We start from the raw sequence: 17,509 nt of genomic DNA on the forward strand, positions 1-17,509 counted from the left end.
CAAAATCTACAATGGAATGGTTCAAAAATAAACATATCCAGGTGTTAGAATGGCCAAGTCAAAGTCCAGACCTGAATCCAATCGAGAATCTGTGGAAAGAACTGAAAACTACTGTTCACAAATGCTCTCCATCCAACCTCACTGAGCTCGAGCTGTTTTGAAAGGAGGGATGGGAAAAAATTTCAGTCTCTCGATGTGCAAAACTGATAGAGACATACCCCAAGCGACTTACAGCTGTAATCGCAGCAAAAGGTGGCGCTACAAAGTATTAACTTAAGGGGGCTGAATCATTTTGCACGGCCAATTTTTCAGTTTTTGATTTGTTAAAAAAGTTTGAAATATCCAATAAATGTCGTTCCACTTCATGATTGTGTCCCACTTGTTGTTGATTCTTCACAAAAAAATACAGTTTTATATCTTTATGTTTGAAGCCTGAAATGTGGCAAAAGGTCGCAAAGTTCAAGGGGGCCGAATACTTTCGCAAGGCACTGTATGTACTTTGGACAGTGTCCATATTGATCGTGTCCCTGCCTACAAAAGTCTGGGCATCTTTATAGCTGGAAAGCTGGTATTTAAAAAGAACATGGATGAGTTATTTAAGAAGCTGAGAATAAAAATAGGCTTCTAAAGAAATAGGTCATGCCTCTCGCTAAATAGTAGACAGCAAATTATTCTGTCTATGGCGACATCATCTATATGAACGCAGCTGCCACTTCATTAAAGCTGTTAGATGCTGTTATCATAGTGCTTTATTACGGGCGACAGATTTAGTACTCAACGCAATCACTATCAGAAGGTTGGTTGGCCCTTTTTGATGTCACGTAGGTTGATACATTGCTATATTTTCATTTATACATTTACATTTATGTAAATGTTTACATTTACATTTATATTTATATTTACAAATACTCCCACTGTACCTAACATTATTGCTCAACTTTAGACTTATGAGTTACCACAACCGGTGTCAGGGTTGGCAAACTCAGGGAATTCCTTTGGTATCTACTAAGTTAGGTTCTTGCACCTTCTTTGTGGAACAATCTTCCAAATGTTGTTACATTTGATGTTTTGGTGCCTCTAATGCAATTCAGAAGGCTAATTGAGGACCTTATTACTGATTAAGGCGTTTGTTTTTATGACTGTTTTTCATTCTGGTTTCATTTTGGATTTATGTTTTGTGTGTATTTTCTTAAATGTTTGTAATTCAGGGCTCATCTGTAAAAGAGACCTTGGTCTCAGTATGACTCCCTGATGAAATACATTTTAAATAAAAAACATGTTAGTTATTTTGATTACTTGACACTCTAATGGTTTGACCATTAAAAGGCATGGTCTCACAGTTTAGACAAAATTAAATCCACAAAGCATCACAGAGTAAGAGTGCTGACGATTAGGTCCACACCTGTCTATATAGTCTTATTCATTATGATCTAAAAGGCTAAACTGACCCTAGATCAGCACTCCTACTCGGAGAAGCTTTGTGGATATGGGCCCTGACCTAATACCATACAGACAGTAGTTCAGTGGGCTCACCTCAGTGAGATTGTGTGTGGTCCTGTGCTGCTCAGCTGGTTCCTCTGTGGGTTCAGGAGGAGGTGGAGTCTGGTTGTCCTCCACGACCATGGTCCCCTCAGGGTTCCTCAGACCCTCCTCACACCCCTCCTCCTTCAGCAGCAGCACCTCTGGACCCTCCTCTTCCTGGAAGAGAGGTGATACTGATTAAATAGACATACACTTCATCAGATACATAATGTACACACGCACACACAGATACAGTGGCTTGCGTATTCACCCCCTTGGCATTTTTACTATTTTGTTGCCTTACAACCTGTAATTAAAATAGATTTTTGTGGGTTTGTATAATTTGATTTACACAATATACCTACCACTTTGAAGATACAAAATATTTTTTATTGTAAAACAAGGAATAAAACAAAAAAAATAAAGAACTATTCACCCCCCCAAAGTCAGTACTTTGTAGAGACACCTTTTGCAGTAATTAAAGCTGCAAGTCTCTTGGGGTATGTCTCTATAAGCTTGGCACATCTAGCCACTGGGATTTTGCCCATTCTTCAAGGCAAAACTGCTCCAGCTCCTTCAAGTTGGATGGGTTCCTCTGTTGTACAGCAATCTTTAAGTCATACCACAGATTCTCAATTGGATTGAGGTCTGGGCTTTGATTAGGCCATTCCAAGACATTTACATTTTCCCCTTATTTCACTCAAGTGTTGCTTTAGCAGTAGGTGAACCTCCGTCCCAGTCTCAAATCTCTGGAAGACAAACAGGTTTCCCTCAAGAATTTCCCTGTGTCCATCATTCCTTCAATTCGGACCAGTTTCCCAGTCCTTGCCAATGAAAAACATCCCCAAAGCATGATGCTGCCACCACCATGCATCACTGTTGGGATGGTATTCTCGGGGTGATGAGAGGTGTTGGGTTTGCACCAGACAGGTTTTCCTTGATGGCCAAAAAGCACTCAACACCCGAGTACCTTCTTCCATATGTTTGGAGAGTCTCCCACATGCCTTTTGGTGAACACCAAACATGTTTGCTTATTTTTTTCTTTACGCAATGGCTTTTTCTGGCCACACTTCCGTAAAGCCTAGCTCTGTGGAGTGTGTGGCTTAAAGTGGTCCTATGGACAGATACTCCAGTCTCCGCTGTGGCGCTATGCAGCGCCTTCAAGGTTATCTTTGGTCTCTTTGTTGCCTCTGATTAATGCACTCATTGCCTGCTCCTTGAATTTTGGTGGGCGGCCCTCTCTTGGCAGGTTTGTTGTGGTGCCATATTCTTTCTAGTTTTTAATAATGGATTTAATGGTGGTATGTTCAATGTTTTGGATATTTTTTTATAACCCAACCCTGATCTGTACTTCTCCACAACTTTGTCCCTGACCTGTTTGGAGAGCTCCTTGGTCTTTATGGTGTCACTTGCTTGGTGGTGCCACTTGCTTCGTGGTGTTGCAGACTCTGGGGCCTTACAGAACAGGTGTATATATGAGATCTGAGATCATGTGACAGATCATGTGACAGATTGCACACAGGTGGACTTTATTTAACTACTTATGTGACTTCTGAAGGTAAATGGTTGCACCAGATCATATTTAGGGGCTTCATAGCAAAGGGGGTGAATACAGATGCACCACCACCTTTTTGTTGTTTACTTTGTATAATTTTTTTAAACAAGTAATTTTTTTCATTTCACTTCACCAATTTGGACTATTTTGTGTATGACCATTACATGAAATCCAAATAAAAATCTATTTAAATTACAGGTTGTAATGCAACAAAATATGAAAAACGCCAAGGCGGATGAATACAAGGCACTTTAAACCAGGGCGAGCGCCAGAACGAATCCGTTGGACAGGCATTTGATTTTTTCATAAGGGAGCACGTTTTTCTTGGGACGTGCTATGTGGATGTAAATAATAATAATAACAATAATAATTCAAGTGTTCAATAAATTGTATTTGTGGAGTTGCTTAGTTACAACTATGAAACAAAAAGCATAGGTGTTGGAACCCGGTATATTTATAACAAAATAAAAGTAATTACACCAACAGCCAAGATGCACGGTCAAATTACGAAAATAGCCTAAATGTCAAGTGAAAATCATCAAAATAGCAATAATGGCATAATGAACATAATTGTTGATATGACAGTCAAAAAGTAAATGATCAGTTGGAGCATGTACACATAGCCTAAACAATGAACGCTGTGGATTGCGTTGCTCAATTTGTTTCTTGCTTTTGATAATGGCCTGTAGAATTGTCACTGGCTTGTTCTATTCCGAATGGTGCCATCCGCTTTCCTGTCTCACCATTTCGTTTGGTGGTGCCGCTGGCACCTGCTCAGCGCGCACAATTATGTATTATTTTGTGCTTAGGACTCAGAGGAGTAGGTTCAGGTTGATGGTCAGAATCAGAAGAACACTCATCAGAGATGTGATCATGATTCATTCTTCCCCAAAATCGGAGTCATTTTTATTCAGATTCTGTAGCAACGCTAACGAGTGCATCCATTCATCTTGGCCTTCTTGCCATTGTAAATTACACACGCTCTCACTGTGTACTCCAATTGGGCCAGAATAGAGTGAAAGAGTACATACCAGTTTATTAGAATAGATCAATAAAATAGAATGGCCCGCCCTGTCCTTCAACAATTGTTGATTACATAATTATGCATTGTTTGCTTCCCCTTGCTCATCAACCCAACATACTTTAGCCTACTTCATTTATTTAATCTGTTATTATGTGTGTGAATTTAGTTTCGGTATAGTTTAGTTTCAGCTTCGAGACAATTATTGACATGATTATCAACTGGGCATGGCATCTTCAACTATCGGAGAAGGCCCTATTGTGGGGAGAAGGGGCAACTTGGAAAACCAAAATGACATGCCCTCCTAAAACGTTCTAACACCAGTTCTGTTTGTGATAAAGTTTCTGAAAGTGTGTATTATAGACTTATTTAGGAAAAGTCAAGGACGGAGGGGGGCATGACGTTAAAAAAATAGCAGAGAAGCCTAATGTTAATACATTTAAAAAATAATAATAATGAGCAGTCCATATGATTGCTTTAAAGCTTCTATTGTGAGTTTTATAGTAATGACATGTAGTTTAACTGTAAAAAAATGTATTAGTCTACCTTTTAATGTGGCATGAACACAACACGCCATGTTTTCATCTGATTGTAAAACAACCCCCCCCCCCATTAAAATAAATAAATACAAATAGTATTTTCCTACTTGCACAGATATTGCTGATAACTACTTTATTGAGGTAAACTATGATGCTATGATGAGTTGCTCTGGATAAGAGCATCTGCTAAATGACAATTTTAAATTTAATGTCTTCACAAAACAATCATCAGGAACCTGAATTTTCTCCATAAAATGTCTATAATAAGATAAGAAATTAAGTAGTTGAATGGAGGTAATGAAACAGGCATTTCTGAACACCAAACAGCCTACAAAGTACAAACACAATATGTAACAGACTTTTTAGGCTTATATATGCGTTGTATATCACACTATCTGGATGCAATATTCTACCCAGTAATATTCAACACTGAAAAATGTTAAGTCTCATTATTCCGAATGCATCTGTGGATCTTTTCTGCTGACAAAGAAAATCAGAAGCTATCGAGTGAAATGTTTTTTTTTTCTGCAGGTGTATCTTGAGGTAGCTCCTTTCTGAGAACCTCTTCCCGCAGTGCAAACAGGAAAACAGCCTCTCTTCCGTGTGGACCTTCAGGTGCATCTTCAGGTTGCCAGTCTGGGCAAAGCACATATGACACCGGGGGCAGCTGAAAGGCTGGGAGTGGGTCGCAACATTTGGATTTGTCTCCAAGCTTTCCCTGTAATCTAAGAAATATCTGCCTTGTGAGTGTCCTTCATCTAAGTGAGTCTCATCGACATTCCATGTCAGAGGCCCGTCGCCCTCCACTTTCATGGCATCTACCACTAGATCCTCCCCATTCTTATCTAGGCACCCTTCAGAGTGTATACTACTACTGTACTGGTTCCAGTCCCCTCTAGATAGATCAGTCTGTGTCTCTAAACCCAAGGGCATGTTGCCAGGGTCCATCTCTGTAGTGGAAGAACAAGACAGATCATTGCCAGTCTCTAATACATAACCTGAGTCCCGATGGGAATGAACCATCCTCGGGCTCGTAATACCGTAAAGCAAATACTCTGAGCCGGGAGCAGGAGCACACCCCAGTGGTCCCAACTCCAGTCTCTCTGGGTCTGATCTGTTGTCAGGTCCTGTGTGTAAGAGCCTGTGTGTCACAATTAAATTCTCGCTTTCTGTCTCTGACTTGAGGACGGCGTTCAGCGTTCCACTGACCTCCATGATGCTGCATCGGTTCTTAGGCTGGGGCCGGGCAGCAGGGTCCTCTGTGGCTAAAGGGGGCATCACTCCAGCCACTACACCAGTCTGGATGTCTCTGCTGTGTCGTGGGTCATCTCCTTCAGTCCTCTCCTGCTTGACGAGAGACGATTCTCCAGGACCTGCAGCCTCTGCATCTGCAGACTGACACAAGAAGAGAGGAAGTTATTGTCGGTACATGAGTTGAATTGGATAACAATGTTGTAGGGAAGTCTCACAAGCTCCCCTGTGGCAGATAAATAAGGATGTACAAATGAATAGCTGAGGGGAGCCTTTCTGAAATAAACGAGTCACATTTGACGTACTGTCATTTTTTATGTTACACTATGACACCAACCTCTATTACGATAACATGCTGGGTTGAGGTTCCACAACCCTCATCTACAGCTATGGGCTGGTCATCTCTCCACGAGTTGTGTCCCGCTGGCTTCACAACGCCCCTGTGGCCTCCAGTAAGATGTCCTTCACCTGAGAGTGATTGTGGGAAAAGAGGTGGTTAAGTTATGTACTGTCAATACTCAACGGTATATTGTACACTATTGTCACTGTCTACAATTGGCAAGGATGTAAGGTAACACTTATTCATAACTTTTTGATATACAATTTATTGATGGATTATATTCAATGTATCCCACAAAAAAATATTAAGTATAACAATAGGAAATTCAAGAATTTGGTTATAATATGATAGTGTCTTTGTGCAAGAAGAATTTGTTCTTAATTGATGTTCCAGGTAAAATAAGATAGCCATCTTGCAAAAACGTTTTTATTCTAAGTAATCAGGGGAAGTTGTATACTATCCAAAAACTGACCAAGACTCAATTCTGGGTAACACATCTGAACACATGAGGGAAACGGGGCGACAGGCCCCTGCAAAATGTACCTCTTTCCATTCCTCTGTATCGGTCGAGGATCTTGACACTACTGGGACGACTGGCGAGGACGCGCTCTCGAATTGTCCTCTCTGCGCGCTCCCGTGACACCTTTAGTTCCAATAGCTGTAGCTTCCTCCGCAATCCCCTGTTATCTTTCTGGCTTTGAGAAATTTCCAAACGAAACACTGCATAGTCGTCGTCTACGATTTTACAGATCTCTGCCACTGCTGCATTCGCTAGCACCTCCATGATGGAGGCTATTTGAGTGTGAAAAACCATACAGTTAGCCATTGTTTGCTAACTTTTGCAGCTAGCTAGCATTACCTAGATAACATATATCAAGTCCTATCTCCAACGCGAATTAAAGACTACATGAGGTAAGTATGTGATGCTGTGCAGTTAAATGGATCATATTTTAAGGTTCCATTGCGTTAATAAACGTCCAAATAATAACAATAAAAACGTTAGCTTGGAAATGGTTCTAAGTCACCTGTTCACTTCCGTTTACACAGAAGAGAAAGGAATCTTATTTGTTGGCGTCATAGCTTAAAGGGTGTGGTTAAATGAAAAGGGAATGCGCGCTGACCTTTGAATTACGGTACTCCTTATTACATTACACATAAAATCTCCTCTGATCAGTATCTTTCAAGCTCAAAGCAGACTTGCTTACAAATAACAGTGTGTTAGAATAGAATAGAAAATAATAAATAACTTTATTCCACAGACTCAGTAAGGTAAATATTCAAATGTTCTAGCATAGGTTTACTTCTTCCTGTGAGTTTCCGGCAGGCAGAATTGACACCGTCTTGCTGTCTTTTACAGGTCGGAGTATGAATTGCACATTATGCCACAGAAAAGATGGGTGGAAAATAAATCGCACCACTATCTAACTCTACACATATACAACAATAATCTATTTTATGGGATTTACGCTCCATCAGTGCAGACAATTCATAACCATAGCAATAAGAGCAATAAATACTACCTCACTAAAACTAATCCTGGATTGCTCTCTTCAGGCCTACTCACTGGGGGCTCCCAGTCAAATCACTTACCCTTGGGCTATCCTCTACTCTCTTCACTGCCTCAACATAGGAAACTTTCTGCCCCACTCAAACTCGTCTCACAGAGCACCTCGTATCCCCAGCTGTATGGGTGCCCTACCCCATTCATAGACGTTACCTACCGCCTATTAATGATAGAATTGATGTTAGCTCTAAACGTCAACACGTATCGCTTGCGGTACGGTTTTGGAAACATAAGGAATGCAAGTTTCATATCAGCAAAAATAATACAAGGTTAAAACAGGCCTTTATAGGGTTAGGATTAGTGTCCCCACACGTCAATGGCTGCATTCCAAACACTTCAAATACACACGCTCTCCCCTCAGCCCTCAAATTAAGTGGACACTTCTGATGTTGTATCATGACGTCTGACGAGTTGACACTTGCAGGAAAAGGGGCGAGGGAAGAATTAATTCATTTTAAATGGGCCCCTCTTGCCTGGAAATGTGTCACTCATTCATCCCACCGTTGTGTTTTCAGTCATCATGGTAACTGTTGTGTGTGCCTTATATGCGCTAAAGTCAATTATGATTGCATTTCATATCTTGGCTAGAAGACAATGCATCCGTAGACATCGAATGTTAGCCATCCTAAGACGTTATATCAGGTAAATCGAAAATTACAATGTATGTGATTTCAGGGAAAGTTATGTGCGCAAGTTAACGTTTCCAAAAGCTAACCAAACAAAACATAATTACTGATATGATAGGTATTTGAGCCCTTAAGTGCATTAGTAGGACAATTTCAAACTTATTTTGCATTATTTTTTACTTACACTTGTGTAATATTCATATGTGTAAACATACTGAATTGTAATTGGATGCAGTTTTCCACCATATCATACTGTGCTATGATTGGTTAAGACCACCCAAATGGTTAGGTCATGGTCAGTTTGATCCTGGTTGGCGATACGTGAACATGCCAGTTATAGCTAGCTAATAAAGAGCTACGTTTAGAAATATCCTGTAGTACTGCATTTTATTATTTTGTACTAAGTGTGCAAAACAAGACAACTTGTATGTTGACTTCTCCATATTAATGTTGGTTTTAAGTTTTGGCAGACTTTTCTTAGTGGGTGTACAATCATCGTGAATTGAATTATGGGGCGTTTCAGGCCCGGAGTGAACATAGTTAGTTGTACACTCGCAAACTCTATCAAAAACGAGGGCTGAGGGGCTTACGTTGCCAACTTCCCTTGCTTGACTAATAATTTGGACCAACGGCAAAGATGGCCGCGGGGATTCCCCCAGGAGCATAAGGCGAGGGTAAGTCTTTTATGAGTTTGAAACGCAGCCCATATCTCCATGTTACAGCACATGTTTACGGAAGAAAGAAGGACCTCCTGTGCTAATTAGTTATCTAACATGCTTTTGAACCCCTGTGTGTAACGGAAGGAGGCTGCCAGAAACTTGTAACTGAATAATATTGTCTTTTGCAACTCTAATAAAGCCAGTTAAAACAGTAAGTGTATAATTTGCATTTGTGAAACTATTTTGATGTGGTATTAAAGGAAAGGGCTTTGTTTCTAGAACCGCATCGCAATTGAGAATCGATTTAGACTTTTTAAGAGTACATCTTGGGCGCCCACATAGTTGACACACAGTGCTTTCTCAATCCTAGTCACTAAATTATGCAGACAACGAGTGTTGAATAAAATTATATTTGAACTTACTCTGCCGGTTGTCCACAGGAAAGTATTATTAAACCAACTTCAAAACACGAGTCTATGTGTGTGGCAATGAATATGTTTTTCTCATAACCGTAGGCACACACACGCAAACCATGCATACTAACCAAAGTCTTGCAGGTGTTTACATGTTTTTGCAAATGTGATAGAAATGTCTACTTCAGTACCACTCTAACAAGTCAGGTAAATAATACTTTCCTGTGAATATTTTGTCTCGAAGGACCACGGAAAATTGAAAGAGTAAGTTCACACTGCTACAACATGTCCGAAACCTAGGCCAGGTTCAGAACCTAGGCCCTCACAAAATAACAAATATTACCTTACCAGGGAGAAACTCTGTGTCAAAGCTCAATAAGACAGATTATTCTCAGTCTTGCCATTGCCACCAGGTCTATGTCTCACCAGACTGGATGTCAAACACCAGGAATACTTTTATTTTATTTGATCAACCTCGATACTCAATGCTACCCCATTGATCACTCTTTTGAACGGTGCCCTGTTCTGGAGAGCAAAGCACAACAAGGGTCGATCCCTGATGGGTATGACGCGGAAAATGTCGCTGACTGATAGGGCTGCTGTGCTTCTAGCTTTTAGAAAACTTTGCAGTATTTAGTTTGTGTTATTTCTTACATTATTAGCCCAGGAAATGTTTTGTTATTACATACTGCTGGGAAGAACTTTTGGAAATCAGAGCGGCGGTAACTCACCAGCATTATCAGAATTATGACCAGGAATACGACTTTCCCGAATCGGGTCCTTTGTTTGTACACCCCAAGGCGATTGAACTGATTCCAGAGGCTGATCCAAAACACCGCCAGGCAGAAAAGAGGTGCTCGGAGTGGACTTCTGGTCTGACTCAGGAGGCGCATACACCATCCACCACTTCCGAGTATGTTACTCGCTAATGTTCAGTCCCTGGATAATAAAGTTGATGAGCTCAGGGCGATGATTTCATTCCAGAGAGACATCAGGGATTGTAACATACCCTGTTTCACAGAAACAAGGCTCTCTCGGGATATACTGTCCGAGTCCGTAAAGCCAGTTGGGTTCTCAGTTCATCACGCAGACAGGAATAAATATCTCTTTGGGAAGAAGGGTGGGGGTGTATGTGTCATGACTCATGGTGTGATTGTGATAACATACAGGAACTCAAGTCCTTTTGTTCATCAACCTAGAATACCTAAATCAAATGCCAACCGTATTACCTCCCAAGACAATTATCTTCGGTTATATTCACAGCCGTGTATATTCCCTCTCAAGCCGATACCACAACGGCCCTCAAAGAACTTCACTGGACTTAATGCAAACTGGAAACGACATATCCCGAGGCCACATTTATTGTAGCTGGAGATTTTAACAAAGCAAATTTGAGAAAAATGTTACTGAAGTTCTATCAACACATTGACTGTAGTACTCGCGCTGCTAAAACACTCAACCACTGCAACTCCAACTTCCAGGATACCTACAAGGCCCTCGGCAAATCTAAAAAACTCAATTTTGCTCCTCCCTTCCTATAGGCAGAAACTCAAACAGGAAGCTAGTGAGGGAGATATGAGTCTCCAGCTTCAGAGATTTTGTCAGTTCGTTCCAGTCATTGGCAGCAGAGAACTGGAAGGAGAGGCGGCCAAAGGAAGAATTGGCTTTGGGGGTGACCAGTGAGATATACCTGCTGGAGCGCATGCTACGGGTGGGTGCTGCTATGGTGACCAGTGAGCTGAGATTAGACGGGGCCTTACCTAGCAAAGACTTATAGATGACCTGGAGCCTGTGGGTTTGGTGACAAGTATGAAGCAGGGGCCAGCGAACGAGAGCATACAGGTAGCAGTGGTGGGTAGTATATGGGGCTTTGGTGACAAAACGGATGGCACTGTGATAGACTGCATCCAATTTGCTGAGTAGAGTGTTGGAGGCTAATTTGTAAATGACATCGCTGAAGTCGAGGATCGGTAGGATGGTCAGTTTTACGAGGGTATGTTTGGCAGCATGTGTGAAGGATGCTTTGTTGCGAAATAGGAAGTCGATTCTCAGGAAGTGTATAGGAAATGTTGGACCCACTGTGACTATTAAAACCTACCCTAACCAGAAACTGTGGATAGATGGCAGCATTCGCGTAAAACTGAAAGTGTGAACCATTGCATTTAGCCATGTCAAGGTGACTGGGAATATGGCCAAATACAAAAAAATGTAGTTATTCCCTCCGTAAGACATTCAAACTGGCAAAACGTCAGTACAGAGACAAAGTGGAGTCACCATTCAACAACTCAGACACGAGACGTATGTGGCAGGGTCTACAGACAATCACGGACTACAAAAGAAAAGCCAGCCACGTCGCTGTCACAGACGTCTTGCATCCAGACAAGCTAAACACCTCGCCCGCTTTGAGGATAACACAGTGCCACTGACGCAGCCCGCTACCAAGGACTGTGGGCTCTCCTTCGTGGCCAACGTGAGTAAGACATTTAAGCGTGTTAACCCTCAACAGGCTGCCGGCCCAGACAGCATCCCTAGCCGCGTCCTCAGAGCATGCACAGACCAGCTGGCTGCCGTGTTTACGGACATATTCAAACTCTCCCCATCTCAGTCTGTTGTCCCCAAATGTCTACCATTGTTCCTGTACCCAAGAAAGCAAAGTTAACTGAACTAAATGACTATCGCCCCTTGGCACTCACTTCTATCATCATAAAGTGCTTTGGGAAACAAGTCAAGGATCATATCACCTCCACCTTACCAGACACCCTAGATTCATCCCATTTCATCTTGGCAAAAGGAATACCTATGTAAGAATGCTGTTCATTGACTATAGCTCAGCATTCAACACCATAGTACCCTCCAAGCTCATCATTAAGCTCAAGGCCCTGGGTTTGAACCCCACCCTATGCAATTGGGTCCTGGACTCTCTACCGGGCCACCCACCAGGTGGTGAAGGTAGGAAACAACACCTCCACTTCGCTGATACTCAACACTGGGGCCCCACAAGGATGCGTGCTCAGCCCCCTCCTGTACTCCCTGTTCACCCATGATTGCGTGGCCACGCATGCCTCCAACTCAATCAAGTTTACAGACGACACAACAGAAGTAGGCCTGATTACCAACAATGCCGAAACAGCCTACAGGGAGGAAGTGAGGGCCCTGGGAGTGTGGTGCCAGGAAAATCACCTCTCACTCAACGTCAATAAAACAAAGAAGCCGATTGTGAACTTCAGGAAACAGCGTAGAGAGCACCCCCTAACCACATCAACGGGACCGCAGTGGAGAAGGTGGAAATTTCCTCATCGTACACATCACTGACAAACTGTCAAATGGTCCACCCACATAGACAGTGTGGTGAAGAAGGCGCAACAGCGCCTCTTCAACCTCAAGAGGCCGAGGAAAGTTGACTTGGCACTTAAAACCCTCACAAACTTTTACAGATGCACAATTGAGAGCATCCTGTCGGGCTGTATCACCGCCTGGTACGGAAACCGCACCGCCCACAACTGCAGTGTTCTCCAGAGGTTGGTGCGGTCTGCACAAAGCATCCCCGGTGGTCAACTACTTGCCCTCCAGGACACCTACAGCACCCATTGTCACTGGAAGGCCAAAAAGATCATCAGGGACAACAAACACCCAAACCACTGCCTGTTCGCCCCGCTACCATCCCAGAAGGCGAGGTCAGTACAGCTGCATCAAAGCTGGGACCGAGAGACTGAAAAACAGCTTCTATCTCAAGGCCTTTAGACAGTTAAATAGCCATCACTAGCACAGAGAGGCTGCTGCCCTATATACATAGATTTGAAATCACTGGCCACTTTAATAATGGAACACAAGTTACTATAATAATGTTAGCATATTTTGCATTACTGTATATACTGTATTATATCACATTCTACTATATCTTAGTCTGTCGCTCTGACTTTGCTCGTCCAAATATTTATATATTCAATTTGTCTCTTTTTTATTTTTTTGAATATCCAATATACTTGCAGTGAAGCCGCTCAACAACTACACCACACCAGTCATCCAACAGACTCCCATTCAGAGCGACACACAGAAGCATCCAGGGTCACTCCCTGCTCAAGGGCATGTCGACAGATCTCCCTCAAGGCCCAAAAAAAAACGACGACTCGAACCCTCCAAGATCCCCCCCACAGTTGCCCATAGCTGTCCCTCAACCGTCCGAGACCCCTCCCACAGTCAAGCCTCCAGGAAAAGAAAAGGAAAAAAATAAAATAATAATAATTCCATTCCCCAACCTATATATATGCATCAACAACCAAGAAAATTAACTCATGAGAAAAAAAAGACAAAAGAGAACAGAAAACAACAATGCAAAAAAATAAAAGAACATCAAGGACAACTGTATATGTTTGAGTGCATGTCTGGCATTATTTACTTGTGTGTAAATAGTGTGTGTGTATTTGAATAAGAGTGTGGATGTGTACAAATACCTGCACGGCATCAGCCTCAGGCAAACCGGAATTAGTTGTAAAAACACTGCCCCTCAGTGTCATTCAAGCTTAGAATGATGGTCAAAGAGGAAGCATAAAAACTATCTCCCGCCCAGCAACTCCACTCCCACTTGTCCCCAATTCCACATCCCAACTTACCTCAGCCCATCCCACCTATCTCTGCTGGCCACACTCTTCGGATTTCTACGCAACATACAGTGGGGAGAACAAGTTTTTGATACACTGCCGATTTTGCGGGTTTCCCTACTTACAAAGCATGTAGAGGTCTGTAATTTTTATCATAGGTACACTTCAACTGTGAGAGACGGAATCTAAAACAAAAATCAAGAAAATCACATTGTATGAGTATTAAGTAATTCATTTGCATTTTATTGCATGACATAAGTATTTGATACATCAGAAAAGCAGAACTTAATATTTGGTACAGAAACGGTTTGAAATTACAGAGATCATATGTTTCCTGTAGTTCTTGACCAGGTTTGCACACACTGCAGCAGGGATTTTGGCCCACTCCTCCATACAGACCTTCTCCAGATCCTTCAGGTTTACAGACCTCTACATGCTTTGTAAGTAGGAAAACCTGCAAAATCGGCAGTGTATCAAATACTTGTTCTCCCCACTGTAAATCTTTCAACTATGCTGTGATGTTTAACGTCCAATTTCAATCTATCTAATCAAATAGAATCCACAGATTGTGAGTTGAAGATAAATACTTTTACTAGAAGTATTAATAATTGACTGACCCGGTCTCTCCAGACCTCCTAACAGTACTATTTCTAGGGTAACTTTTGATCAATGATATGCATTTTTAGCCATTCCTGAACCTGAGACCAGAAACAGGCTACCTGAGTGGCAATGCCAAAATTAATGGTCTATTGATTCTGTATCATCACAACAAAATCTGCAGAGCTTCAATGATTTTATGCCTCAAATATTCAACATTTATGTTGGTGGCGAGAATTCTATATAATAATTTTAGCTGAAAAGCACGAAGTCTTGAATCTTGCGTTGTTTTATATATCAACTCATAAACCCTGTACCATGGAACTATTTTGCAATATGTATGGCACAGTTGTCAACACACTGGTTCTCAAATTAAACTGGTATACTTTTGATCCTTTATATTGGGCAGATAGACCAGTTCCCTACCTCCTCCCGCTGCCACCTGCCTCCTGCATTTTTGGGGTAATGCTGTAATCAATTAGTTGTACTCTTGGATTGAGCAGACCTTCCCATACAATTCTGATAACTCCATGAAAGACACAACTCTACCATTTCAATTTACAATATCATTTAAGAACAAAATACAATTTTCAAACATCTTTCCCATAAATACAGGTATTTTGTCAACCAGCACATTTTAGTTAAGCCATAATATTTGTTCTATTGTTTCAGGGGATGAAATTGTAGCTAGCTCTGCAATGCTTGTTTGAAAAAGAGATACTTTTAATGTTAATCGGCAAAGGCCATTTTTAAACAATGAATGAGCTTTTCTTAGTAATCTACTTGCGAACCACTTAGGGTTCAAATACAACTTTTGAATAAGTGAAGCTTTTAGAGAGAGATTTAGAGTTTTTTTTTTAAATTTAATAATCTCAACCCACCCAATTCATATTCATTATATAGATAGGTATGCTTTATTTTGTCTGGTTTAGCATCCCAGATAAAGCTAAATATGTTTTGCTTATCTGATTTGAAAAACAAATCATCAGGAGTAGGCAGCGCCATAAGTATGCGAGTAAACAGATGACAAAGGAGTTAAATCAGGGCAATTTTTCCATGTTTGCAGGATCTTGTCTATTTTTACAAGTTTTCTATTGAAATTCATTGTGGAGAGCTTATTTATATCTTTTGTGATATGAATACCAAGTATGTCTACTTCGACGTGTGGGCTAAACTCATGACTATGATTACATTTCCATTATTAGCAGCATCTAGGCTGTCCACTTTGAAGAGCTGAGACAGAATGGCTATATAAGGAATGGAACATATATGACCAGGGCCCGCTACCATTATCGCCTATACAGCTATCCGATGTGGGCGTTAACAAGCAATAACTCAGATGGAAAGATAATGGTTGAGAAAGGTCAAGGGAAGCTATTTTCATATAGAGGGAGGTGATTATATACATTATGCAAAGACGAAATACTATAAAGGCAGGGCTCTATGATATGAGAATTGAGCTTTTTCCATGGAATTGCTCGGCTTTGTTACTTTGTAATAAAGTCTAACTCAATCTACAAGTTCCTGTATCTGCGCAAATATTTGACTCAATATATTTCCACTACAAACATCAGCCCATTTTATAGGTGAACTGCAGGGTAATGTAAAAGTTGTATTTTTTAAATATCCAAAAAGTAATATTGTTCACTTATCTTAATTAAGTTTTAGTCCAGAGAGTCCAGAAAAGTTATCTAGATCTTCAATTAAACATTGCAGGGATCTAGCTTGTGGACTTAATATAAAACTTCAGTCATCGGCATACATGTTTTTAAGCCTTGGATTTCTGATCCTCTGTTTTTATTGTGTCTGATTACCTCATTGGGCTGAGATCCCGCTAACAGGATTGATAGGACAACAGCCAGTGAAAGTGCAGGGCGCCAAATTCAAAACAATAGAAATCCCGTAATTAAAATTTCTCAAACATACAAGTATTTTACACCATCTTGTTAATCCCACCACAGTGCCCGATTTCAAAAAGTCTTTACAGTGAAAGCAAACCAAACGATTATGTTAGGTCAGAGCCAAGTCACAGAAAAACACAGCCATTTTTCCAGCCAAAGAGAGGAGTCACAAAAACAGAAATAGAGAGATTAATCATGAACCTTTGATGATCTTCATCAGATGACACTCATAGGACTTCATGTTACACAATACATGTATGTTTTGTTCAATAAAGTTCATATTTATATTAAAATAATCTCAGTATACATTGGCGCGTTACGTTCAGTTGTTCCAAAACATCCGGTCATTTTGCAGAGAGTCACAAATTTACAGAAATACTCATAATAAACATTGATAAAAGATACAACTATTATGCATGGAATTATAGATACACTTCTCCTTAATGCAACCGCTGTGTCAGATTTCAAAAACCTTTACCGAAAAAGCACACCATGCTATAATCTGAGTACAGCGCTCAGAGACTAAAACAATCCCAAACAGATATCCGCCATGTTGTGTAGTCAACAAAAGTCAGAAATAGCATTATAAATATTCACCTACCTTTGATGATCTTCATCAGGAATCCCGGTTCCACAATAAATGTTTGTTTTGTTCGATAATGTCCATCATTTCTGTCAAAATACCTCCTTTTTGTTAGTTTAGCACAGTAATCCAAATTCATGACGCGCGATCACTAGGAGCAGACGAGGAGTCAAAAAGTTCCGTTACAGTCCGTAGAAACATGTCAAACGATGTACAGAATCAATCTTTAGGATGTTGTTAACATAAATCTTCAATAATGTTCCAACGTGAGAATTCTTTTGTCTTCAGAAATGCAATGGAACTCAAGATAACTCTCACGTGAAAGCACGTGGCCAGCTCGT

At 41.0% G+C, this 17,509-nt stretch overlaps 1 protein-coding gene across 2 annotated transcripts in view; it reads right to left on the reverse strand.

Moving 5' to 3' along the window:
• Positions 1-8,416, reverse strand: part of LOC124001621 — a 49,182-nt gene extending 40,766 nt beyond the window's left edge. Inside the window, exons 1-4 of one of the 2 annotated variants that reach the window (XM_046308578.1) lie at positions 6,771-8,416; positions 6,225-6,355; positions 5,846-6,031; positions 1,534-1,698 (exon numbers count right to left, since the gene is read on the reverse strand). In XM_046308578.1, the coding sequence (XP_046164534.1) occupies positions 1,534-1,698; positions 5,846-6,031; positions 6,225-6,355; positions 6,771-7,053 (765 nt within the window). In that variant the 5' untranslated portion in view covers positions 7,054-8,416. The remainder of the gene's footprint in view (positions 1-1,533; positions 1,699-5,845; positions 6,032-6,224; positions 6,356-6,770) is intronic. The other variant, XM_046308577.1, reaches the window with a different exon arrangement.
• Positions 8,417-17,509: the final 9,093 nt, after the last annotated feature.

Source organism: Oncorhynchus gorbuscha, linkage group LG17, assembly GCF_021184085.1.
Source record: "Oncorhynchus gorbuscha isolate QuinsamMale2020 ecotype Even-year linkage group LG17, OgorEven_v1.0, whole genome shotgun sequence".
NCBI classification, from domain to species: domain Eukaryota; kingdom Metazoa; phylum Chordata; class Actinopteri; order Salmoniformes; family Salmonidae; genus Oncorhynchus; species Oncorhynchus gorbuscha.